Source organism: Micropterus salmoides, unplaced genomic scaffold (genome assembly GCF_014851395.1).
Source record: "Micropterus salmoides isolate LMB-PRFRI ecotype aquatic unplaced genomic scaffold, ASM1485139v1 Ms_hic_scaffold_11, whole genome shotgun sequence".
NCBI classification, from domain to species: Eukaryota; Metazoa; Chordata; class Actinopteri; order Centrarchiformes; family Centrarchidae; genus Micropterus; species Micropterus salmoides.
The window spans coordinates 25,809,093-25,835,118 of NW_024040152.1; the positions used below are offsets into that span (position 1 = coordinate 25,809,093).

At 39.9% G+C, this 26,026-nt stretch overlaps 2 protein-coding genes and 1 long non-coding RNA gene across 6 annotated transcripts in view; 2 read left to right on the forward strand and 1 right to left on the reverse strand.

The window, feature by feature from the left end:
• ulk4 (unc-51 like kinase 4) overlaps window positions 1-4,185 on the reverse strand; it is an 83,222-nt gene extending 79,037 nt beyond the window's left edge. For both annotated transcript variants that reach the window (XR_005443462.1, XM_038711993.1), the window contains exons 1-9: window positions 4,116-4,185; window positions 3,119-3,259; window positions 2,641-2,740; window positions 2,280-2,419; window positions 2,015-2,177; window positions 1,445-1,546; window positions 1,054-1,137; window positions 754-829; window positions 75-221 (exon numbers count right to left, since the gene is read on the reverse strand). Coding sequence is in view for 1 of the 2 variants with exons in the window: in XM_038711993.1 (XP_038567921.1) it covers window positions 75-221; window positions 754-829; window positions 1,054-1,137; window positions 1,445-1,546; window positions 2,015-2,177; window positions 2,280-2,419; window positions 2,641-2,740; window positions 3,119-3,256 (950 nt within the window). In the remaining variant the exon portion in view is untranslated. The remainder of the gene's footprint in view (window positions 1-74; window positions 222-753; window positions 830-1,053; window positions 1,138-1,444; window positions 1,547-2,014; window positions 2,178-2,279; window positions 2,420-2,640; window positions 2,741-3,118; window positions 3,260-4,115) is intronic.
• A 1,858-nt stretch (window positions 4,186-6,043) lies between these two features.
• Window positions 6,044-20,096, forward strand: LOC119897942. Of its 2 annotated transcripts, XR_005443464.1 has the most exons (3): window positions 6,044-6,562; window positions 13,723-13,825; window positions 18,770-20,096. It is a non-coding gene; the product is annotated as an uncharacterized LOC119897942 (long non-coding RNA). The 2 variants fall into 2 exon arrangements; XR_005443463.1 differs by lacking the exon at window positions 13,723-13,825 and having other exon boundaries at window positions 6,045-6,562.
• Window positions 20,097-20,697: 601 nt separating this feature from the next.
• Window positions 20,698-26,026, forward strand: part of trak1a (trafficking protein, kinesin binding 1a) — a 36,412-nt gene continuing 31,083 nt past the window's right edge. Inside the window, exon 1 of one of the 2 annotated variants that reach the window (XM_038711997.1) lies at window positions 20,698-20,917. Coding sequence is in view for 1 of the 2 variants with exons in the window: in XM_038711996.1 (XP_038567924.1) it covers window positions 25,665-25,668 (4 nt within the window). In the remaining variant the exon portion in view is untranslated. Of the gene's footprint in view, window positions 20,918-25,469; window positions 25,669-26,026 lie in introns of those variants that run through there. The other variant, XM_038711996.1, reaches the window with a different exon arrangement.

The following is a 26,026-nucleotide window of genomic DNA, read 5'->3' on the forward strand; positions in this document are numbered from 1 at the left end:
TGCAGTAAAATGGCTGCAACAAAATACCTGGCAGGCACTGTAAAATCAAGAGAAATAATAATATATCAACACACCTCAAGCTAGCTGAACCAACCCCCTCACAGCCATTGTTTCCCTCCCGATCCTCTTCTTGATTCTCCTCTTCTCCCTCATCTGCATCCTCTTCCCCCTTTAGCACTTGTGTCCAGAAAGGGTGGTCCAGCAACTCTGACCAGTTCATCCTAAAATACAACAAACAACAAAACTAAACATTAGGACACAGAAACATGATACTGAGCTCAACATGCAATAAAAAGCAGCAGTCTTAAATAGTTAAGGAGTCTTAGACAGTCTTTAGCTATCTATTTTTAATTTATCCCAGAACTAGACTTGCTTTTTAAATTACACTTCTTATAAATGTGCAGATTATAATAAGATAGCTACCATTTTAAGAAATAAGAGATTAAATAACATTAAGACATTTGTTCTGTTGGGGATTTACAAACATTTATCCAATAGAGTGGGCAACATAAGTAATATATAACAATAACATCTGCAGCATTGTAAAGTTATGTTATGTGACGTGATCACAAGTGAGCAAGGAAGTCCAACATGCTCCCTATAATTTAATTGACGGTATGGATGCTGTAATGGTAATCAAATCAAAGTGTAAGCTACCACAAGATTTCAGCCCTGACGCATGTTATGATGATAGTACCAGCAGTCCTAGAATAGAGTGTGTGCTGGACCTGAGTGTGTGTCTGTGAACCTGACCTCTTATCGGGGTTTTTGTTGAGCAAGCCTTTCAGAAGATTCTGGAAATCCTCACTGGGAGGACTGGCTGAATACACTGTGACAAACAGGACAGAATATAATTAATTAATTTATTAAACAAACAAACTCTATAACAGCAACATACAATGCAAAGCAGTCTGCAACAAGGTATCATACAGCTGCTAACATTTATTTTGCTAAACAGCAACAAAACAATTTTTGTTAAACATCACATATGTGTGTAAATGTGTGTCTGTATGCAAGCATGTGCATGTGTGTATGTGAGAGAGTGTGTATTACCGGTCTGTCTAGGTGGTGGTGGTTCCTGATGTAAAATCATCTCTGTCAGTTCAGTGCAGCTATCAGAATAGAACGGAGGTTTACCTGTGAAACAAAAACAGTTTGGGTTTAGGCTTATAACAGGGTCCATTACAGTATACTATTGAGGTCATTGTTAGTATCTTATTGCCTATTATATAGCTGTTCTGTTTCACCTAGTTTTTCAGGTTTTAGTTACAGTATGCTTTTACTTAATACTTAAGTTTTCTTCAGTCCAGTAAATCATCAGTCACATCATCATAAATTACAGATAAAATTGTGAAAAATTCAGTTATACTCTTGTACTTAATCAGATTCAATGTATGCATGTGTCTGTGTGTGTGTGTGTGTGTGTGTGTGTACATGTGGTTACCAGTGTACATGTAGTAAAGTATGCAACCCATAGCCCAGAGATCAGAGCTCATATTGGTTTCTGATCCCTGCAAAACTTCTGGAGCGCTGTAAGTTGGAGAACCTGAAGATATACATACATAAACATACAGTAATTAGGAAAGACAAAAAAAAGTTTAAAATGACATAAAGATGGCATCCTCAACATGAACAAAGATGTACTGATGTCAAATTTTAGCCTTTGTATTCTTTTTATTTAAATTACTGATGCAAGGTAGACTTCTTTAGATCACTTAGTTATCAGACTGTGCACGTTCTCCACGTGTTCTCAGCTTTTAGTTTCTGATATCACCTTATCATAAGAACAGCTTCCCCTTGTTCAGCCTCCTATACCTCCCTTTTAAATTCACCCACATAAGAGTTGTTTTTGTTGTAACCTAACACACAGCCTTTCTTTGGCTGGCAATTCGTCTTCCCCTGTATGTGTTTTCCCCAGAATGTATAAGCTGTGTCCCAGTTGAACTGGATCCATCATAAAAACTATACTCTTGGATAATCTAGGGGTTAGCATCTCCATCAATCAACCTCTGACCTTGTAATCTTTTCTTCATGTTATCAAGATTCTGCTTGTTATCTCGTTCCCCCGCCTCCTCACATGTAGAGAGCAAGGTGAAGAAATCATCCAGTGTCTCTCCCTCTGCCTTGGACCGACAGAAGTTACCAAACTTCAGAATGCCACTACCATCCAGTAGGATCTATGCGCAGCAAAAGGACAGTTACTCTATTAGTATTCATATAATAATTATCATTTAATGTAATACTCTTAGTCCTACATACACATGAATGCAGAGGCAAACCTTAGCAGGGGTCAAGTCAGAGAAAATGATTCCTAATTTATGGATGTGTTTCAGTCCTTTGACCAAGTCCCATCCAAACCGCCTCACCACATCTTCTGACAGACATCCATCATGACCAATTACAGACTCCAGGGAACCACCTAATAGATAGATAATAGATAATAAAAAAAATGCTTGAGAGAAATCTTAACATGCCAGAATATAAAGGTATGTACAGGGCATCACAATCTATGAAATTTTATTAGTTTTAAGCTGCTTGAAGATGCATTTCTCACTCCACATAATGTGATGGCTGAAAACAAGCATATTACTGCTATTAGTGCATGAATTCTTATCAGGAGTGCCAGAAAAAAGTACTGACCTGTGCAGAGCTCCACTACCAACCAGAGGTGGTTACTTGTCTCATACCACTCATAGAAGCATACTATGTTTGGATGATCCAGATCATGGCTGAGACGTACCTAACATGGGACAGAAGTGTACATATGTGTACAGTAAGTATTCTTTCTTGAATGGTTCACACAAAATTACCGTAAAAAGAAGTATACCTATAATCTCAGAACTGTTTGGTAAACAATGTTTGGAAAATTTGGGAAACTCATTAAATTGGAAACAGAGGAACCAAACCTCTGTCTAAGTATGACTTTTAATGCATATAGTTGTTTTTCATGTCAATATAGCACTTAATATTTTTTAAAACATTATTTTATAGTTGGCAATGTAAGGGCCTCTGCCAACTGCATAAAAAAAATAGATTATAGTAAAAAAAAAAAAAGTTAATATAATGGAAATGTAACAGATCTCTTAATAAATTTATAGAGTTTACAGCACTATCCTACATGGTTAGTAATCTCAGGTCTCTTGGCTTTGTCCGCGCAGATGATGGCTACATAGCTGAGATGGCCCTTCCTTCGTCCTTTATAGACAACAGAGCTTCTCCCTGCCCCAAGTTCCTCATACAGGATGAAGTTCTCCATCCACTGTGGAAATGAAATAAGAGGCCTGAAGTTACAATCATTACGCATTTTAAGGAGCTGAGTTAAAAATGTAGTAGTAGTAGAGTTTGTCATGAGGAAAGGAAACAGAGGAATATCAGACATAAAACCAAACAAAGTATTTTATGACCATAGCTTTATCATACATGTTGTGCATTTGCTCTAAGTTATCCACTGTTAGTTATAGTCCATGCTATTCGATTGACATAACCAAAACCTGATAAAGGTATGTATATGGTTGGACATTGGCTAACATCACTCTTAATGAAAAATAACAAAGGACTAACGTTACATTGGTCATGTTTGTATTTTATTAAGGTTGAAACAAATAAATACATTTAAATATTAGCCTATGTAAATAAATAATGTAGGCCTACATGTATATCTAGGAATACTTGTCTCGTTAAGTTTGCCATATGAGAAACTTACATTTAGCATAGGCTTTAGCAGATATAAAAAGTCTACCTGTAAACTTTACCAGCTGATTAAAATTACGGGTAACGTTAATTAGCTGTAGTACAGATAGGACTCTTAAATGCAGCGAATATAACGTTGGTTATATTAATATGCATATTTGAAAGTTGATATTTAACTTTTTAGATAGTGAATAACATTTTTAGCGTTAACTTAACTGTCAATTTAGATGCTAACGGTTGACTTGTGTCAAACGTTAACTGTTAACGTCTAATAGCACGGGCAGTTGATTCGCTTGTAACGACACAGAAATTAACAGAAACACCTAAAAAGTAGTATGCAACTATACACACAGCCAGAAACAAAAACTTATTTAACAATATGTATCTATTTCTCACACTTACTAACAAACAACCTTAGAACTTACCTCTTCAACTACCCGCTGTTGGCGGAAGAGTAATGGGCCACTGAATTCACACTGCAAGGAGGGGGGCTTGGAAGTCTTCAAATGGGATTAAAGCTAAATATACTCACCAGATTTATTACATATGTATAAAGAAGTGTATATGTCATTTTAAAATATTATTAGATGTATACGATTCAAGAAACACGTGGGTTTATTGTAAAAGTTGTGTTGGTTTCAACGGGTTGTAACCGACCACCTCCAAATGGCATATTCCTGCGTTGCTAGGATACAAGAATGCGCACAACAGACGGTGCACGGTCGAGCACGTGGAAAACAACAATAATCACCAAGAAATGACTGGGTGACATTTTAAAAAAGTATATCACACACATATGCAACATATTAAACCCACAGCTAGGTCTATCGCACTCTGAATCTGTTTATATTTACAGTTTAGATAGAAGGCGTTTCATCCTTTTTGTCGAAATAATTTGTAAAGTCTAACTGTTCTAGCATATTCTGTACTACAGTGACTGTTTTCACTGTCCACTAACCACGTGTCTTCAGTGCCACTGTATATATTTAACCATAAAAGTCCACCTCTCTCTCCCTCTCTCTCCTCACGCACACACAGTGTGAGAGTACAATGACGTAATTCATTGAATGAACGGCCAGCAGGACACAAGGCACTGTAACACTCCTGAATAGATTTTATGCAGTCTGCAACTGTCGTGTTCAACGACCTAAAAGTGGAGAAGCCGGAGTGTTTTATTATAGTCGATCAACAGCTACTATAAAATATCGTTTCCCTTCAGGGGAAGTGTAGGATAAAACCTTCACACAAGCATGAAGGCTAGTGAAACCCCATAGAAAATATTAAACCAATATAAGTATAAAGCAAACACAAGAACGGTGAAATGGGGTTTAAATACAGTCTAAATGTTGGGTTACTGCCTATAGATGGAGAAATGATGAGCGGGTGCAGTTGAAATCCTGCACAAAATTTAAAATGATAAAGTTCCTAATCTGTAATGTTAGATACAATTGCTAAGAGTATAATTTCCTGTAAGCACGTTTTTTTCTACAAAATAAAAGGAATAAATAAATTCAATTAAAGTGTTTCTAACCACATTTGCTTCTTACAACATTGTATAAATACATACATAATTGCAATGTACTTTGCTTGTTTCTTTTAGGTTCTAAAGGACTGTTAATGCTTATCAACAAGCTCAGTAAGTGTGTGTGTGTGTGTGTGTGTGTGTGTGTGTTTTTAAATGAATGAAAGAAACATATGTTATTGCCATTTATTGTTATAGTCATAAGTACAACACTATTGGATAGCTATTCATTTGCGGTACAAAGAGCACATTGGTAAATAGGAAAAAGGTATAAAGATAAAATTAGGATAAAATAACAGAGTGTACTTATATCACATAAGTTAGGTATGAAGTTGATAAAAGGATGAAATATACATATCAATATCAATAAATAGGTGGAAGCAAATAGCAACACATAGCAAATCACAGTGTCAAAGTTTGTACATAATGTGATATGATATTTTATCACCCTATTCTCTAAGAATTGTGAATGAAGGATGTGAATACAGCATAAAGTATGTTTTTTACAATTTGTAAATTATTATTTCTATGAAAAATGCCTCGTTTAGGTTGACAGTCACTCAGCATAACACTGACTTATGTAAAGGGAATAGGTTTTGTAATTTGTAAGCTTTATCTTCTGACACTTTCTGCGCACTATCTAGGCAGTTAGTTTAGAAACGACCTTTGATGTTCATTTAATTAAGTGTCATGCTTTTGTCTTTACAGCTTAACACATTGATTGTGAGCAAAACAGACCACTAAAAATAGTGAAGTGAAGTCTGAGATTCAGAAATTAAAACGGTGATATTAATGCAGTTTATTTTGAAATCCATCACGCCGGATGCACCTCCTTATTTTTTCTGCTTTGTCGCAGCTCTGTTCAGCAGCTTTGTTTCCATCAAGCGGTTCAGTCAACCCTGAAAACGAAGCCAAAAAAGCTGCTGAAGTTTTGTGAACAGGCAGAGGGGCTGACTCTGAACTACATCGTCTGTATTCTTCTGTTCGCTTGGCTAGTTTTTCGCCTGATTGTGGCTTGAAATTCAGACACCGGTGTTGTGTCGAAGTCTGTCCCCCCTTTCAGTTTTTAACCCTCCGCGGTTGGGCAGTAGAGGGTAGGTTAAACTGGGAGTAATTCAGGCGTAACAGAGATAATTTAGGTGTTAGCTAGGGTTAGGCTGGTCACTTTTTGGGGTTAGGAATAAGGTTCAAGTTCAGGTAAGAGGAACACCGGTTCGTATCGTACCATTTTGGCTGAACCACATCGTCAGAAGTGTTGAGTTCCGCTGAGCCTTTGAATTAATCACCTTCAAACAGAGAAAACGGGATTACTTTGCCTCTTCGGGGAAGTCTGCGCGATCTACCAAAGCGGTAAGAAGTCTTTTGTGAGTTTGTGAAGGTCTCACATTTAAAGTTTGATGATCGTGGTGATACTGGAGCAGGTGCACAGTGCCACCCGGTTTGCTAACTTGTAACGTTTAACGTTACTCGTGATAGGGACGGTTTGTACTGTTTAACTTTATGGGATATTTGTTAGGTAGTTGCCCAGTGAAACTCGTCATTTCCTTGTTGCATTCATCTGCTGAGTGTAATAGATGGCCCATGTGTTTTGTTTTGTTTTTGCATGAGGAGAAGCCGTTTGAACAGATTGCTCTGTTTTTGCCCACACTTTGCCTGTATCAGAAGTGAAAATGTTCAGCCCTGAGAGTTTGTCACAGCGGCCTGTGTGGCAAAAAGATTTAATAAGATTGATTTCAGATTTAGGTAGGCCTTAATCCTATCACAGTAAATCTGCCTCTACTCATTAAAAGTGACTGAGGTCCTCCAGGTCTCCATAATCAGTCTAGCCGATTAGCACAGCTACCTCTCAGAGACAGTGATGTGATTATTATTACTCCTCCGGTCACTCAGTGGGATCATTTGGATCTGACTTGAGTCTTTTAAAGTATGTGAAAGCCAATTACTTTTCTGAACCCTTCATCACCATAAAGATTAGATTCAAAGAAGGCAGTAGGCTTCCTTAGTGTCTGTACATAATGGTATTTTTTTGTTTTCATTTTGCTTATTCAGATTTCCCTATGCATAACAATCACAAAGAAGGGAATTGAGACAGAGTCTCACGCCAGTTAAAGAAGGCTTGTGAAGCATCACAGTTGAACAGGCTGCAACACAATACCTTGTACTTCAATGTAAGAGTACATGAGGGCTCAGTCACTTTTATTTTACCTCAGCGACTCTGCTGAGGAGGAGGGTTTTGCCAGCCAGTCCTGAGAAGCTAAATAAGTTTCCACTTGCTTTTGCCAGCTAACAGCACATGATCTGCCTGTGTACCGTCTCACCCTTTGGACACACAGCAGGCCTCACTGTTAACACAGGGACTGAGAACATTTATACAACCAGACGCTGGACCTGATCAGATAGGTCCCATGTCTGAAAGATAAGAGGGACCGACAGATGGGCTGTGGGGGTGTTCTTATCTGACCGCTCTATCTCACTCCAAACACACACACATGTTTAAAGGCTTGTAGCATATGGTAAATCACTTATCATATCTGGACATGTATATCAGCCATTTGTAACCCATATCCACTTTCAATAAGACAAAATGAATCTCCTTCTCTGGAGGTCTGAACAGTATGATTGATTGAATTGATTTATTTTTGTATAACATTCTACAACAAAAGAGAAGTTGATCAAGTGACAGTGAAAGGTTGCTTTTATGTATATATCAGGCCCTCAATATTAACTTAAAGGGGCTATATGTAAGTTTTTGATTTTAATCAAATTTTCATTGCCTTATTGTCAGTGGGCTCAAAACTCACTTAGAAATGAAGCACACGCCTGTTTTCTCTGTTGCTTGCATCAACCACTATTCTGCTTTTAATGTGAGGTCTCCGGGTCGGATTCAGCTCTGTGCGCGCTCCCGAGCCTCTCTCCCACTACAGCGACAACACGGCAGCTAACAACATGCAGTCCACTAATACCATAAAACAACCGGCTCCCAGCAAAACACGTAGGGACACAAAACGACAATAAAGGTTCATGTGCTGAAGCCCATCAGACCAAACATGTTCAGATGATGTCGAGTAAGAACAAAGTGAGCATTAGTAAAGCTGGAGAAACACAGAGAAAGTCACATTAGCTCGCCGGCTAACACCGAGCAGTTGCTAATGTTATCCGATCGCTTTCCACATTAATTCACCAACTAACGCGACCCATGTTACTTCCCTGTGTACCACTGGTATTATGTCAAAGCCTGCAAGAAATTATGTAATGGTAAAAAGCAAATGTGGAACGATTTGTTTACTATCCTATAGTGATGCAGCCAGCTAACGCTACATTAGCTCGGACCTGCCACTGTTTGCTTCGTAATGTTCAATTTAGATTTATTGCCTTTTACCCATACTCAGGTACACAGCTTCTCCACCTCTCAGTCCCTGTAACTAACATGACCCACATAATATACAACCCAGAGGAAGAGCCATGCACTAACACTACAGTAAATTTACTTACTGCGGCCTTATTATTATAAAGTGTGACACAATCTCGTTATAATATTCAGCCCAGTTCACTACCCGTTTCTTTATCATCCAAAACATTTAGTTGTGCTGACACTGCTGAGCCTCCGGTGAAAAATACACAGATAGTAAAGATAGTTACTGAAAGCAGCAGACGAGCTAATGCTGCAGCATGTCGGCTAAATGCAGTAAATGTACCGTGATCACATAACGAGCATGGATTAGTTAAACCTGCAGCTGATAAAACTATTACTGTAACATTGCAGTAGGGGTTTACCTGAGCTTCCAGCATGTTGTGTGAAGCAGTCTCCCTGCCTGTCTATAGCCGCTGTAACTCTGCCTTTGATCCGGGAGGATTGTGACGATATGCGGCTCGCTTTGCTGAATGAAATAACGTAACGGAGCCGGTGTTGATCTGCCTCTGAGACAGGAACGTTGAAGTAACACAGCCTGAACATGTCTGTGTGAAAAGCCACAGCCTGCATGCTGGTGTTTCTGCGTTTATTGCAGGATTTCTGTAGTGTTTCGGAATATGCTCACTCATGAATTCAAGCGAGCACGCGTACGAGCACATGCCTGGTTGCAATCTTAAAACCACACCGCTAGTGGCCGCTGGAAACTCCATAATGCCCCTTTAAAAGCTATTTTACCGCACTCTGTCATTGCTGAGTAACTTTATGGTTTCATGTAGGGCTACAAGATATGGTTAAAAAAAAAATCATGTTGCGATTATTTCTGTCACATATTACGATTTGCGATATGATTCACCAGTAGTGGGAAGGATCATTTTTAGCAATTTAGCAAAGAAACACTAGTGCGAGCACTAAACGCTGTTTGAAATGTGGGGAGATAAGTTGCCTTTGGTTTCGATTGACTGTTTGGCTGATGGACTTGACTTGATATGTTGTCACCTCTGTTACACGTTCATTCTACAAGCAGAAGCAAGAAGAAATTCGAAACACAATCTCAACCATATAACCTAGTTTATGGATCATCAAAAATAAATCCTGACAGATTTCCTTAAAGAGGTCATATGTTCATTTTCAGTTTCATAATTATATGGTTGTGTGTCACACCCACTTAAACCAACCTTTTGTCACTGTAATCCAGAGGGAGATCAAAAGCCCATATCACAGTACTCCTGTTGTACTCTCAAATACAGGAAAGCACCGTTGGGCAAGTAAGAGTTTGCAGCAGTGAGGTAATAATTTACTCTATTTACTTTACTCTATTTTCTTAGTCTTGATGTGCTATCACTTTGCACTGAGCATTCTACTAGAATCTGAAGGTCGGCTGAGTGAGCTCAAACAACTGGGTGGGTCCCCCCCCACTGAAACCAACCTTATGTCTTGGTAATCTGGAGGAGGATCGAAAGCCCATAACAGAGCACTTGTACTCCTGTTGCCAGACCCAAACCAAAGAGTGAACGCAGCTTAAGACTGAACTCTTGGTCATCCCAGCCAATTAATCTTTCCACCATAACATCAAACTACAAATTAGCTCCTCAACAATCACTCCAACCAGGGTACTGAGAAACCTGGGTGTCATGATTGATGACCAGCTGTCCTTTTCAGACCATGTTGCTGCTGTCTCTCGGTCGTGCCGCTTTGCTCTATACAACATCAGAAAAATCAGGCCCTACCTCACTCACTATGCCACCCAGCTTCTGGTACATGGTTACCTCTCGCCTTGACTATTGCAATGCCCTACCTACAAATGGTTCAGAACGCAGCAGTGCGTTTGGTTTTTGATCAGCCCAAAAGGACGCATGTCACTCCATTACTGTGTGTCCTCCACTGGCTCCCCGTGGCCTCCAGAATCAGATTCAAGTCACTAATGCTTGCATACAGAGTGACTACTGGGTCTGCACCCATCTACCTAAACTCCATAATACAAGTTTATGTTCCTTATTGGCCACTACGCTCCTCCAACGAACGCCGTCTGGCTCTGCCATCCCTTCACACAAAGCAATCCCAGTCCCGGCTATTCACATCTGTGACACCACAATGATGAAACGAGCTACCACACGCCATCAGAGCAGGGGCGTCCCTCTCTAACTTCAAGAAGCTCTTGAAAACTCATCTCTTCCGAGGACACTTCCTCTTATAACCGTGTTTCCCAACCCTCTCCTGGAGGCACTAGTCCTGCATGTTTTAGATCTCTCCCTGCTCCCACACAGCTGATTCAAATGATCATCTCGTTATGAACTGCTAAAGCTGTTAAATCTGCGTGGGAGCAGGGAGAGTTCTAAAACATGCAGGACTAGTGCCTCCAGGGGAGGGTTTGGAAACACTGTCTTATAACACCTCTAAATCCTAACATCTAACATGCAGTTCCTGTGCTCTTCTTCTTCTATCCCCTACTATTCTCTTGTATTGACTGCACTTTTTGTTAACCCTAACTTCTTTTCCTAGGTATTTACCCCATTGATGCGATATGTGCCATTAGCGCTTACTAGTATTTATTGCTACTTTTATTAATATGTATTGCTGTCTGCCAAATGAGTAAATGTAAATATTTAGGAGTTGTACCAGAACAGGTTTAAATGGTTTAATTTTCAGAAAACACCATATTTTTTATCATTTTTTATTTCTATCACCTCTTTTCACCCTGTGTGTTGAACACTTTTAGCTATGAGTGAAGCAGCTCACTTCTATATAATCTTTATTGGGAGCATCACATGTGCAGTACAGTTGCAGTTGCTTTTCTCCGGCTGCACAAAGTTGGAATCACCTTCCGACTAATCTAAGCTCACAGTAAACTCACGCAGGTAGAATGTGTCCTACTCTACTGGACGGTGCTGTTTATACCCCGCCCCTGCTGTCGCCTGCAGCTCACGTTTGACTATCAAGTTGGCAAAAGTCAGCCGCAGTCATCTCTGACGTAGCTCTTGTCACTGTGTGTGCTACAGCTCAGTGTGTTTCTCCACCAGTGTTTTTGGGAGCAGTGTTTCCTGTGGGAGATGGTGATACCCTTTGGGGTGGACTTCACTTTGCAAACCTATTACATGCACAAAAAAGATATATAACTCAATAAAGAAAAGGGAAAAAGCCAAAAAGCATAAAATGACCCCTTTTTAAAAGTAAAAGAAAAGTGATACTTAGTTCAGGATGGCCTTTGCTGAGATGCAGCACACTATAGTGCTACGGATGATATGATACTGAAAATTAAAAAAAAAAAGGCCTGTACATTTGCAAACAAGATGAGTTATTTTTAGGGTCAACGTTGCAGTTCACTGAGCTGTGCTGAAGTGATACAGCTGTCTGTATGAAGCATATGAACAGAAGGTCATAGTGAATCACGCTGAAGTGTGTCTGTGTATACGCACTGTTCCAGTGTCTCCTTGCCAAGCTGCATGTTTGATAAAATCAACAGAATGCTGAGAGATTTAGCAAGACTCCTCTCGTGTGCCAACTTTGCTCAAACAGCCTTGTATGGCTTTCTGAGCCGTAGTTAAAGAGAGTATGTTTTTTTTTTTACTCAGGCTTCCTGTTGTTTTGTAGAATAATACCTGTAAATGACAGACCCTTCTTCCATCTCTTCCTCAATCCCTCTAACTCTCTCCTCTTTCTTCCCTAAAACCTCTCTCGTCATTCTTTCTCTCCCTTCCTCCATCCTCCTTTTCATCTGTCTTCTTCCTGGATGTGATCTCTTCCTTTCTGCTCAGTGTGAATTTTGAGATATGAAAGTAGGGGCAGTCTTTTCAGCAAAGTGTTCAAACAGGCTGTACTGCCATACTTACAGTCATGAACATCCATCAGTCCTTTCCCACTCTGCTTTGCTCTTGAAGAACAAAGTACATGTTTTTTTTCCCCACTAGCATAACACTCTTCGGCCAGGAGGTGTTAGGTACTCTGACATTGCATGAAGGGATTTAAAGGATTTCAGAAGGGATGTCTCAACTTCCTCTGGCTGATCTTGTGACTTGTAGGTCTTAAAAAGCTAGCTCCCTTCTTCTCATCTCCCCTTAACTTCTCTCTTTGTCTTCCTCTTTCTCTCTTCTTCCTGTGAAGACAGGAAAGAGAGCGATAATATCAGATTTCTATAGTCAGATTTGAGTCTGTAGGAAAACAAAGAACTTGTTGCCATGTGTATTTGAGAGTGCTAAGAAATAAATGAGATATTTTCTCTTTTTGTCTAAACCCCTACTCCACTCAGCATCTGCCAATCAGGTCACTGAGAGCATAAGTATTCAAACAAGATTTATTGATGTGATTAACTGAGTAGGGCAAAGTTCTATAACTTTACTTGCCATAGTTTACTTTGAACAAGATACACCAGTAATGCTTGTTTACATTGGTATGAGAGAAAGACTAATCATTGAAAATGAAAACATAAGTCAAAAAAACTGTGGGATTAAGTAACTTTCTTTGAAATACATTAGCTTGTTTGGAGAACGTAACGTCCAAAAGATAGTATACCTAACAAACAGTAAATAATGCAATTTATATGATCACTAATACACTTTTTCATACAGGGGTAATTGGGCACTGGCAAGCATAGCAGGATACAGAATACTGCTTTATCTTCTCTTTTGTTTGTGTCTTTTAAATAAGAACAATCTCTCGGCATGTCTTCTGTCATGAATGTTAATCAGCAATCCAATGTGGTAGGAGAAATGCTGTTGGAGAGACAGTTAATGTAAGCTGAATGTTAATGTGTGAGTGAGGTTCTCAGGAATTTATAAAGCGAGGCAAAGTGATAGTGATGCACAACTTAGCCTACAAACAACAAAGTCTCTGCCACAGCACATTCTTCTCAGAATTTGCTCCTCTTTTATTAATCACCACAGGCCAATAAGCCAAGTGTGCACAGAAAACTGAGTTCTTTTAAATTAAATTCTTTTTCTGAAGTTGTTACTGCAAAAATGCTTTTGTTTTAATGAAATAGTGTATTTTTCAATTGTGTAAGTTTAAGGGTTATCAATTCAGTGCTTTTATCAACTCTGTATTGATTTCTTGCAAGTTCCATCACTTCTGCTCTGTTATTGATTGTATCTCTGGTCAAACATAGGATATTTGGAGTATTAATTGGATCCATCGATCATAAAGTGGATGGCAGGAAGTGCTACAGCCTGGACTGACCTTCATTTACAGCCTCACTCAAACGTTTTGTTGTAAGTTTGGATTTCTATTAAGGGCATTCTTAAATCCACAGAAACAGTTGTGTGATTTTACTTAACAGGTATGTTTGCTGCAAGCCATGTTATTTAAACCAGTAATGAATAGTTTTCATGCAAATACTGTACATACTAAAAGACATTTTCATCTGCACTTGATATTATGCTTAGCTAAGACCTAGGGCAAGCTGACCGAGGGACTTTCACATAATGAGAGAAAAGAAGGGGGATAAAAATGAAGCCCGATCAAGCTACAGAGAATTAAAGAGAAATCAGGCCAGGCTGGGACCAATTAGTCTTAGAGAATAAAACTCTTCCACTTGGAACATTTAATAAAACAGTAACCTTGGACCTTTGTGCTTTTATACTGTTGTATACATTGCTACTCTGTAATTAAGCCGTTTCTGTATACACGATAATGTTGACATTGCAGTTGCCAGTAGCAACCGATGTTTATTCTGCTTTCCTGATTTGTCAGCATCTAATACCAGGTGATTTTATGGTAGGAGATTTTTATGTCTGTCTTCTCAGCATAGTGATGTTATGGAGGCAGTTTTTACACGTGTTATGTTCTAATGACTGAGTGGGAATATTGATCCCTGTCACCCATCTGTCACTAAGGGTTTGGCCTGTTTCTCAGCACAGACAAAAACAGAATTTCTATATATCTTGCAGCTTATTTAAGATTCAAGAATCCTTGTGGTTCATGGCAGAGAACATGCAGAGGAAGTCTTTCATGATGTGTAAATAGTGTTTCCTGTGTTAGAGTTCCAGCTTGTAGCCTGTCAGTCACAGCATTTGGGTACACTGTCCTGCTCACGGACAGATGTCCACTGGAAACGGTAATCCATGAGCATGTCCTTCTATAGTCCATTAGCCAGGACACAGACAGACACAGACATTAATGTGCTGACGAGTCAATGTACTCTAAATGATCAGCTATTAAAAGTAAGGAAATCCCCCCCTAGCAAAGACAAACCTCAGGCCTCATCTGCTAAAAAGTGCTGCAGAGGCATGTTATGTGAAGTGATTGACGGTCATAGTGCCCAACAGTAATGCTTTAAAACCTTTAGACAAAGTGGCTACAAACACGTTAGATTGTGGGCGTAGCAAACATTCTTTAGTTACTGAATTTGCAGCTGGACTGCTCTACTTCTGTTTACTCTGTTTTTTATAAACTGTAAACTTCCTTTAAATAGGTGGTATTATGGTTTTTGGCTTTTTCCCTCTCCTTTATTGAGTTATATACCTTTTTTGTGCATGTAATATTGCAAAGTGAAAAAGCCCAAAGTCCAGCCCAAAGTGAGTTCCCATCTCCCACAGAAAATGCTGCTCTGAACTGCCTGAAGACAGCTCGTTTGTAGTCCAGCCTTTACTTCCCTTTCTTGTGACGTCACAATGAAAATACGTGCCATAATGCTCGCTGCGCGACTAGTCCGACACGCCCTCAAAAACACCGGTGGAAAAACACTGAGCTGCAGCACACCTCTCCTCTCCCGTCCAAACACTAGCTACCCTCCAGGCAGTCAATGGACATGAAGTTGTTACTGTGATGTAGAGACAGAGCTCAGTTAAAACTTTATGGATGAAAGATACTTTTGTTACAGATTAATAACTCACCACTCTGAAACTCTTGCTCCAGTCCAAATTGCCAACCTGGTCGGCAACATGTAGCCCACAGCTGGAATTGAAGCTGTTTACCAGCTTCTGATTGGTTATTACCGGCCTTTCGCTGACCTGCCCTTCTCTGCTTCTGATTGGCTAGTAGTCCTTAACTAGGAACTGCGCATGTGCAACTCCCAACAAAGATCATTTAGAGACAAGATCTATCACTCCATAGCTAAAACGAAGCCTTCAACACAGGGTGAAAAGAGGAGCTGCAGCAATGTGCAGTATGACAAAAAAATATGGTGTTTTATTAAAATTAAACCATGTAAACCAGTTCTGGTACAACCCCTAAATAGGATTTTAACCTGAAAATGAGCATAATACCACCTCTTTAAAGGCCTAGTCCCAGTGAGAGGTATATAAGTTCTTTGGATGTGTAAAACCTCTCAAATCCCACCAGGTCGCCCGTTTGAGCTAGTTCTAAGCTGCCTAGATCACACATACAAATATAAATGTTTAAACGTTTGTCAATATGTACATGTTACACGTCGTAAGATTAACAGAAACATTCATACTGGTTGAAATAAAAAAATTGATAGTAGTCTACTTTCCATCTTTGCTGCGCAAGAGTTTTAAGAAAGGAATAAAAGGCCTCTCCCATATAGATGCCTGTCCCAAATATAGGCAAGGTGAGTTCAGGAATTGAAGTTTTTGTATGTTTGATCTTTGAAGTAAGAATTTGATTTTGTACACTCCGTGAGGAACAATGAACTGGAGATGAACCAGAACCATGAACCATGAAGGAATAGGCCTATATGTGGTAACACTGTAACACTAAATTGTGTAACTGGCACTGAGCAGCTCTACAAGGACAGATCCTAGTCCGACATGTTATATTTGATATGGTAAAATCATAGTGTCAAATTTTCAAATCTATCAGCTCTTACTTTACACTCTTTTTAGTTAGTTAGTTAATTTATATTTATTACATTAATTCTATTGTTTTTGTTATTAAATTAGTGTATCACTTGATTGTCAGAGTAGAGGATTTGCATGTCAGAAAAGAGAACACACACACACATGCAAACACCTTTGTGAGTTTAGCTGCTGTCATATAAGTCACAGTGCATCAAGCATACCCTTACACTCACGTATAGACAATGCTGCCGCTGTGGTGATGTGATCCGGTTTCTCCGCATGGCGAAGTTTAGCATTTGTTGTGTATTGTTGTGTTTTCTGTGTGCATATCACTGCAAGTTGGGGATGTGTGACAATGTCATGACATTGTTGCGTGATGATATGAATATATAATTCAATATTGGGCACAGGATATTGGCCTGTTTTAAGTGCCTGATGTGTTTTGTTTGTGTGAATCTACAGTTTAAGAGATATGACATGGGTCTTATGATCTAAAGGTCTAAAGGAGGTCAGACTGAAACACTGAGCTGGGCTTGACTCAGTCTTCTTTGGGTTGAGGTTAGCTTTGGGCGGAAAGAGTTTTAATTTTTTGCTGGTGCATCTCTGGTTGCCTTAAGTAGCTGAGAATGAATATTTGTGGTCTGTGTTGTAATGTCCATTTTATTACAGTCAGGAGTAACTGATAAACACTAACTATTGAGAAATCAACTGTGGGAGGGATCCATCTGTGTTTAAACAGTCTTCTACTAGACACTCATTGCACATACATGAATGGATATAGCCTACTGTATTTTGGGGGTGCCATTAAGAACAATTGGGACTGTAAGTAGTGATGATCTTCTTTTTTTATTTAACCTAACAATTATTTTTGCATGAATTACTTTTTTCTAAAAATACAGATAAAAGCGTAGTGTACCCTTACGATTCACCAAAAGGCATTCATTTGAATTTTCCATTAGAATCAGTCATGATGTCTTATTCTTGCACTTGCCTTGGAGGTAGAATGGATTCAATATCAGCAGAGAGAGGATGTCTCGAACAGTGTCTCGAACCCTGCTCAGCTGATTTCAAGTGGCTATTCCTATTCATTACACCACCAGCTAACTGTAGTCCGTGTTTGGATGTATATATTCCCATGACCTGTCCCAGTTCAGAAATAAGTTACGTTAGTCAGGAAGCCAACATGTGCCTTTTCGCACAAAGCACCAATTGAAGGGGTGGACAAATTGCTTGGACTGGACCGACATTAAGTTGTAATGTCAAGAAAAGAAATTGAAAGAAGGCAGAAAACCACACCTTTGTGCCCACGAGAGAAAGTGCAGTCACTATTATGTTACTGAGCACCGGCTCCATCAGCCCTTTGAAATCTTCCACTTCCTTGAAACTCAACACAACCCTTTCATTGGGAAACCTGCTGAGGGATAGCACAGGGTGAGAACGTTGTGGCCATAACATAATAGATCCAGGTATGTTGAATGTGGTACTGTTTACTGCAAACTTTAACTTACAATAGGCCTACTGCTTGGTTAGAATTACTGCAATTAAAACTTTAAAAAAAAAAATTGGGTTTGGGTGAAAGGAAAACAGTTTTCTTTGCAGTAAAATTAGATTGTCAAATCGCTTATAATCTTGTTTCCAACTTTCCCAGCCTGGTCCCCACCTTAGGAATCTTGTTGCAGTCCTCAGAAAGAATCAGACCTAAAGAGGAAACATCATTGCAGCCTGTCATGTGTTCTACAGTGACTGTATGGTTTGCTTTCATTAGCAACAGTGTTTGGGCATTTGGACATGCTAAATAATAGAAACTGCGTGACCTCAATTCTCAATAATTTTCCACAAGTGTCTGACTCAATATGTCTGAAAGGAGGCTGGGGTGGAAAAAGAAAGATGGTGAGAAATAGAGAGATGAGTGTAGATAAATACAGGAGAAAGAGAGAGGAAGACAGAAAGTACTAGAGAGGATACATAAAGTAGAGAAACTGAAGGTATGTAACTAGCAGATCTACAAGGACTGATCCTATCCCAAAAACATATTATCTTTGATATAGTAAAATCATAGTGTTTCCAAATCTATCAGTTCATACTTTACACTTTTAGTGTATCGCTGATTGTCCACCGACTTTGCATGCCAGAAAAAAGGGAGAACATACACAGGCACACCTCTGTACCTTTGTGAGTTTAGGTGCTGTCACATCTGCCACAGTACATCAAGCATCACACATATTAAAAGTCACGTGCATGTGTGTTGAAATGCTGCTGTGGTGATGTGATCTGGTTGCGCTTGAGTTTCTCTACATGACGAGGTATAACATTTGTTGTTGTGTTTGCACATGGCACGTGTGTGCATATCACTGCATATTTGTGGATGTGTGATAATGTCAGGATAACAAATGTCTGTATTCATTCATCATTCAGTGTTTCCCACTAGAGGCTATGGTGGGTGGACATCAACCGTCTGGGTGGATCCGGGCCGGGCCATGCCCCCTCGGAAGAAAAATTTGTGCATTTTAAAGTTAAGTACATTAATTTGGTGCACTTTAAAAGCAAAATAAAGAGGCTACATCTGTGAAGAACTTTGCACTCTTGTTAACAATTTTGTGGCCTAGTAAACAATTTGATAATAAACACACTGTGTAGATATAAATGGTGACAGCAAAAAAGTAAACTGATTTATTTAATGTTTTTCCAGCAACCCTAAATCAAAGAATAATTTGTAAGTAATTTCCATAACATTTTAATGGACACATGTAACATGTTTTGTACTTCCTGAAAATATAAACCAATTCATCTTATTTTCCATACTGTATACGTTAACCTTATTTTGAAAAACGAACATAGTCTCGTTAATTAATGGGAAACACTGCATCATTTGTTGTGTGATGATGTGAATATATAAGAGACCACTTGAGTTTGAATTATCGGCTGAACCTCACTTGAGTGGATTGGTCTTAATGCATCAGTCATGTTTCATGTCCCTATAGCCCTGGAAACCCATTCAAAATAGACTACAGGGTTTGAAGATACATTTGGATATAGGGTATTGGCCTGTTTTAGGTGCCTGATGTGTATGTGTTTATCTACAGTTGAAGAGAGATGACACGGTCTTATAATCTAAAGGTCTTAAAGAGGTCAAGCTGCAATACCAAAACCCTGAGCTGGGCTTGACTCAGTCTTCTTTGGGTTAATAGTGAAAGATGGTGAGAAATAGAGAGATGAGATGTGGATGAATACAGGAGAAACAGAAAGATAGAAAGTTGTAGAGAAACGGAAGGTGTGGAGCAACAAAACCACAGCTGTGTTCCTAATGATGTTAGAGAGTGAGTCGAGGTGTACTGTCATACTGTATCAAGCTGCTTGTCTGGGGCAAATTTGCTTACTGATTGTTCTTTTCATTGATGGCTGAGTCTCACTTATATATAGTTAGAGTGTAGTAGTAGTGCAGTGTAGCTCCAAACTCAATTATAGTAGTATTTTTTTTTCTTTCTATCTTTATGACTTTTCACTGCTCTTGATTCATGTGCTTCATTTAGCCCTAGCGCTTTAGGTGACTATATTCACTTGCTTGTTATTGCATCCTCCCTGTGTATTCCATCGGATTCAAAAATACACAAGATAAGCGTTTAGGAGGGGATCCTGACACAGCCATGCAATAAATCATCTGTGTGAAGCCGCTATGTTAAATTTTTGTTTGTCAGCGTGTTAGAGAGGCGATGATTAGATTGTCTGGTCAATTTTGAGGCAGTAGTTAGCGGTGGTGTGGCACTGGATTGCATTAATAACTAATATTTTGTTCACTCCCTTTTATGCGGTTGACAGTAGATCTCAACCATGGACTCTAGGACATTGCAGCAGGCGTGAATTCACAATTGTTTTAATAGGCTAATAATTATTCTATTAATCAAGAAAATGATCTGCAGTTTACTCATGGTTTCGGTTCTTTTATTAGACATAGCAACATTGTTTGCACATGATAAAAGAATGAAAGGGTTTAAACCCAAGCTTATCATAAAGTGTGCTTTTATTTTTATGCTCTACATGTTGGGAATCTTGCTATATTTTGCATCTTTTTGCATATAACTTGGTGAATTTAAAAAACAAATGCAAATTCAGTCTTCTCCTGTCTTTTGTTGCCTTTCCCCTTTCTCTCTCAGGTATGGAGTGAAGTCTATTGTTCTGGTCGTGGTTCTGCTACTCCCACTTGCCCTGTGCTCGAGACATCCTGACCAGTTTGGGCCTCTCCAGTCCAACATTGTGCTCAAGACAAGTCTAATTTGGTTTTGTCCCCGTTCCTGTATTGGCAAGTCCAAGTTTTGTCCATGGCTGGTCGTGTTTTAAATCGGTAACCGCTCAGCGCCAAGCTGGACCCGAAGACTTCACCTCCCCACACCTGCTCCTCCACCCCGACCCCTAAACCACCTTCCGAACACGCATCTCGGCTCCACAACCCAGGGCTCCTGTTTCTCAGCGAAGAGGAGGAAGAGGAGGAGTATGTCAGTGAAGCAAGTCTGCCAGCTGCACTCCAGGAGTTCACAGCCGCCTACAGAGATGCAGAGACCATTACTGGTAATGTTGTGTGCATACGTTGTAACCATAGCTGGACAGAACTCACTGGAATCCATTAGCAGTGTTGAATCAGCACTAGATGCATAAATACATCATTCAACTGTCATTCTGCTGTTAAATGCTCATCTGGCTTCATTGTCTGAGTGAACAAAATAGAGCTATATATCAAAGAAGTTCTACATCAAAATTAAATACAAAAATAATAACAGCCTGCAGTGGTTTTTGAATAAGCTGAGAGGATCATTGTAGGCTGAGAAAGATGTGTGTGATGGTGAGGCATGTGGAGCTGTGAGAAACTGTCCCTCTCTTGTGACCCTTTTCTAATGTCACATCCTGTCATTAAAGCAGCTCCAGGGGACCTCTGCTCGATGCTGGAGCCAGCATGAGCTCCCAGTGGACTGACTCTATCTGTCAGCTCTTCCACTCATCTATCAGTCTCTTTTTCTCTCTCACAACTCATCCTTCTCTCCGAGGCAGCAGAGGGACACTGATGTCTTGTCTCCAGTGGTCAGAAACTGTGCTGTGGCCCATCTCCTTTCTCTTTACAGTCTGAATGAGCCCGTCTGGACCAAGTGTCTGCCAGACGCTTTTAACAACTGAAGTGAAAACACATAAAATATTAATGGATATTGATTCAGATTTATTATTTTTTTTCTCGCATTGCTAATCATGTAGCAGTCTAGGTTGTCCCAACCTGGAAACAACAGACAGAATTTATGATATTAATTTGCATGGCCATTACACTAAGTGATGAGCCAGCACACCGTCTTGTGTCTCTTGTGATCAGACTTCGAAAGACAAATGTTAAATGCAGCAGTGCTAAGCCACTATGTGATAAGGAGCTTGGGATCCTGAGGGGTAGTGAGCAGTGGGCCCAGAGAAAGAGAATGGGTGCTGAATACTGCCTGAAAAGCCACAAGCCACTTCAACAAGGCTGTGAGGGTGACTGAGCACTGGCACAGCACCAGACTAAAGAGTTGGTTCAGCAGTGATTGAGACTGCGGCATTTTCTTACACACACACACACAAACAACAGGACAAGGCCCTTCCTGTAGTTTGCTGTAGCACACATCCTCCCACCCTTGACCATGATCTCAGTTTCTTGTATTATTATGAACATGACTTTGGTCCCTTCATCCTTTACCCCATAACAGCCATGAAGCAAGGCATTAAGAAATCTGGAGCTTCTGATGGAAGATTTTCACCTTGAACACTCTGAAACTTTGCTCTACTGCTAAGCTATCCATCTATTCAGTCCAGGTTGGTAATACTAATGTATACACTGGGCAAGAGGCAGGTTACACCCTAGGGGGTTACTTCCTGATGTATTGTGCTTAGGTATGGTGGTGGACAAAGGATCACTGGATACAGCAGTACAGTGTAGTCAGTTACAGTAGGCCTGAAAAGCTTATTTGAAGCTTATTTGTTCCAGTTTTGTGTAAACTGTGAAGTTCTTCAGGACGTCCTGAAGCTTTATGAGCTTGTTTACTGTTTTGTTGTGTCCAATTATACGGTAAGATGTTATTGGTCTAGGCTGTGTAATATTAAACTATAATTTTGAGCAATGCATTGTGATCTACCACAAACTAGGCACCTGGGAGAAGATTAACATTGCGTTCACTTTTCTCTTTCTCTAGTGCTGAAACTGCGTTTAGATGTCAGGTTCACACGCATTGCTGGTTCAGATGTTAATGTTGTTGGTCTCTGATCTTTGTTTTTAACTGGTACTCTATGACAATGTTTTTATCTCTGAAGTGTTTTAGTTTCAATGCCTCAAGTCTCATCAGTCAGGTAACATGTTAGTGCCACAACCAACAACGGAACATTTTCACAAACCAAATGGTGAAATGACATGCTGTGGGGATGAGATGTGTCTTAAACACTGAAGTCATTCAAGGGCAGGACAGAGGAGGAGGTTAGGTCACTGCTGCCATCTGCTGGTGTACAGGATTACTATGACAAACTTAACTCCTCACTCTAAGTTAGATGTGTAATCTGTAACATTTGAAGTTCTTTCTTGTCTCTGTATTTCCTTCTCTGTCTGTCATGTCTCCCTGCTGAACTCTCTAGTTGAATACTTCCTCACCAAGAGAGAGTTTGTGTGTATGTGTGTGTAATTTCACTAAGTCTAGAGGATGAATGAACATAAAGAGCTGAATAGAGCAGCTCACTGCCATGGGGCATTTCCTAGGCGTGAGGTTAATTCTCCGTGGTTACCAGCCAGCAGCAATGAAGTGAAAGAGCTGAGCAACTGTGAAATTATGGGCTGCTTGGTGACGAGGAGAGAGAGGGAAAGAGATCAAGAACAAACAGGCTGACAGATAGGAGACGGAGGACAGAGAACATGAGAGAGACGGAGGCAAAGTTATGTAAGTGGACAAACACGAGAGAATCCAAATGAGCCAAGTCTGCTTCCTGACTCTGATCAAATCACGGCATTTGATAACATCCATTGTGCTGTAATGTTTGGAGCAGAGCTTGGTTCTTGTTCAGGCTCATGAGAGGGCCGTTGCTGGCATGTGACTTTGCATGTTTACATATCTGATACAGCCACGTGTCCTGTCATGTCCGTGCCTCCTTACTTGATTGTTTCCAGCTCTCCCATCTGTCTTATATTTCACAACAGGAGCTCTGAAAATACAAAAAGAATAACATTAATGACTTATACAACTTGTCGGCCAGTTGTAAGATTATATTCTAGTTACACATTGTCGTCTTGTATTGTTATACAAACATATATCTGTTACTCCGGCGGCTTACAGTTGTATCCAGTGGAACTGATTTTCGATCAGTTCCTCTGAGGTCAAATGGTCAACTTCACTCAGAAACCATGTCTTTCTTATGACTTGATTGACAAAACCAACACATGACTATATCTTGTGAAACCAGAAAGCATTGAAATCACTGTACCTCTTAGTGGTAGCTGTTGTAACCCTACCAGCAATACTGTTGTGTCTGACAGTTTGTATTGTACTGGTTGGCAGCATTTGCCAATAGATTCTAGATGCTGGACTGAATCCACGCCACAGTAAGTTGACCAAAAGAGCAATATTTTCTGGCAAGTTTTGTAATATAATGTTTTTATAACAGAGTAGACAACTGTCTGTTTTATTTAAGTGGTGCAACTGTCTGTTTTATTTAAGTGGTGCAATTAAAATATGGGACAACAGATTACCCAGCAAAATGTTAGGAAATAATCATGTGGTTTTTTCCAGTTTAAAGTTGAGTCCTCTTTAAAATTGTAGTGTGTTCAGATTTATTATAGTTGACATTCATATCTGCAGTCAAACTGGTGTTGTGCCACTGCACTTTCAGTCTGTCCTCTAGGATTAGTGGTAATTATTTTTATACAAGGTAATACGTTAGTAAAGGACCACACACACAAGCACACACACAAACATACTGGGCTGTGAGATTTACAGGGTTAGTGACATTTGAACACCTTGGTACAGCACAAATAGGCTGCCAGTGATATTTGACCACGTTGACGTACTCTCCTGTATTTCATGTGACCTGCGGCTGCTTTCAACTGTAGTCCAGTCTAATTCTGGACAGGGTTGTACTGCAGCTCCATGGGAACACTGTGTTAGTAGATCATAGTTTATCCAAGTCAGGTCATTTGACTTTTGTCATGAACGATACATCGAGTGTGTGGAAAGCAGCATGCACCCGCTCTTTTAAAAAAAAAAATACACACAGTGCTCAATCCAAGCTAAACCAAAATATGATTTTTTTTATTTTTTTTTTATTTTTTACAAATAAAATCAAAAAGTGTTTCTAGATGAAATGGGCACAAGAAACCAAGAAAACCAAGTACCTGAATAACCAGAGGAGAGAGTGATGCAAAGTTCTGATAGCATTGCTAATTTAGTGTTAGTGTTTAGAGTTAATTTCCTAAGATTGTTTATGTAGATTGACAGTAGGTCATCAGTGGTGATGCATAAATCCAGGCAGCACAAGTTCCATTCACAATTGCTACTAAAAACAAATTCAAAAATATTTCCCCCCTACCACATAAATTAACAAGAGGTTTGGCAACTACATATTATAAACTAGTTAGTGTAGCTATTCATTTATACCCATGGTTAGGATCAAATGCACTCACATCAGGTGCCATTCGGTAGCAAACACGGTGGGATCTGTAGGATTACAGGAAAAACACTGAGTGGGTTTTGGCAGTTTCTCCGCTGCAGCTTTGCTCGTGTTGTACAGGCCATGATTACTGCTGCAACTGGGTTAAATCTGCTTCATGACCTGCAATTTTGTACACTTGCAGCTATTAAGACAAACCGCCTCAGGCCTGCCATTACACTACAGTGTGTTTATACTGAAGCAGGATAGGAAGAGAGGGGGGGTGGGGGTCTTTAGTACAGCTTGTACAGCGAGTCCAGCGAGTCCAGCTGGGTTTGTGGGCTGTCAGAGTGAGGAAGAGAGAGAGAGGGGGGAGAGCAAGCACAGGGCGGTCCATGTGGATATCGTCATTGGCATGTCAGGCATGACGAACCAGTTTGGCTCGGGTCTCGTCTCCTCTTCACTCCTCCCTCCCTCTTTTCCTCTCATTCTCTGTCTCTTAACACCCAGTGCCGTCCTCTAAAACTTTTAGCACCCTCTCTCTTGTTCTTCCTGCCTCGCCCCCTCCCAACGCTCTTTCTCTCTTTGTTACTTCTTGCGACCTTGCCCTCTCCTGATCCAGTGGAAAATGTGATTGGAGGGCAGGAGAGTTGGTGGTTGTCGGGCTTCAGGCGCCATGAGTGAGTACACTGTGCGCAGTCTGGCTAACATCTGGATAGCGTTTCTCTCACTGTCACTATCTCTCGATCTTCCCTTTGTTTGTTTGTTTGTCTTGCGCTCTGTCTTCCTGTGAATCAGTCAGCTGTTTTCTCCCCCGATTTGTCTCTTGTATAGTTAAGGACACTTCATGGATTTGCCTTTACAAGTTAACTATTTGTATTTTCAAGCCTATGTCTGAACTTTTAAAAGAATCGTCTTTTAAGGTTAAATTATCATAGAAAGGTCAACTTAGCTCTTTAACTAACTTTTGACCACAAGTAGCGCTACTGTGCTGTTTACAGGGGGCGACCATGTTGGACAGGCACTGCACTTGGATAT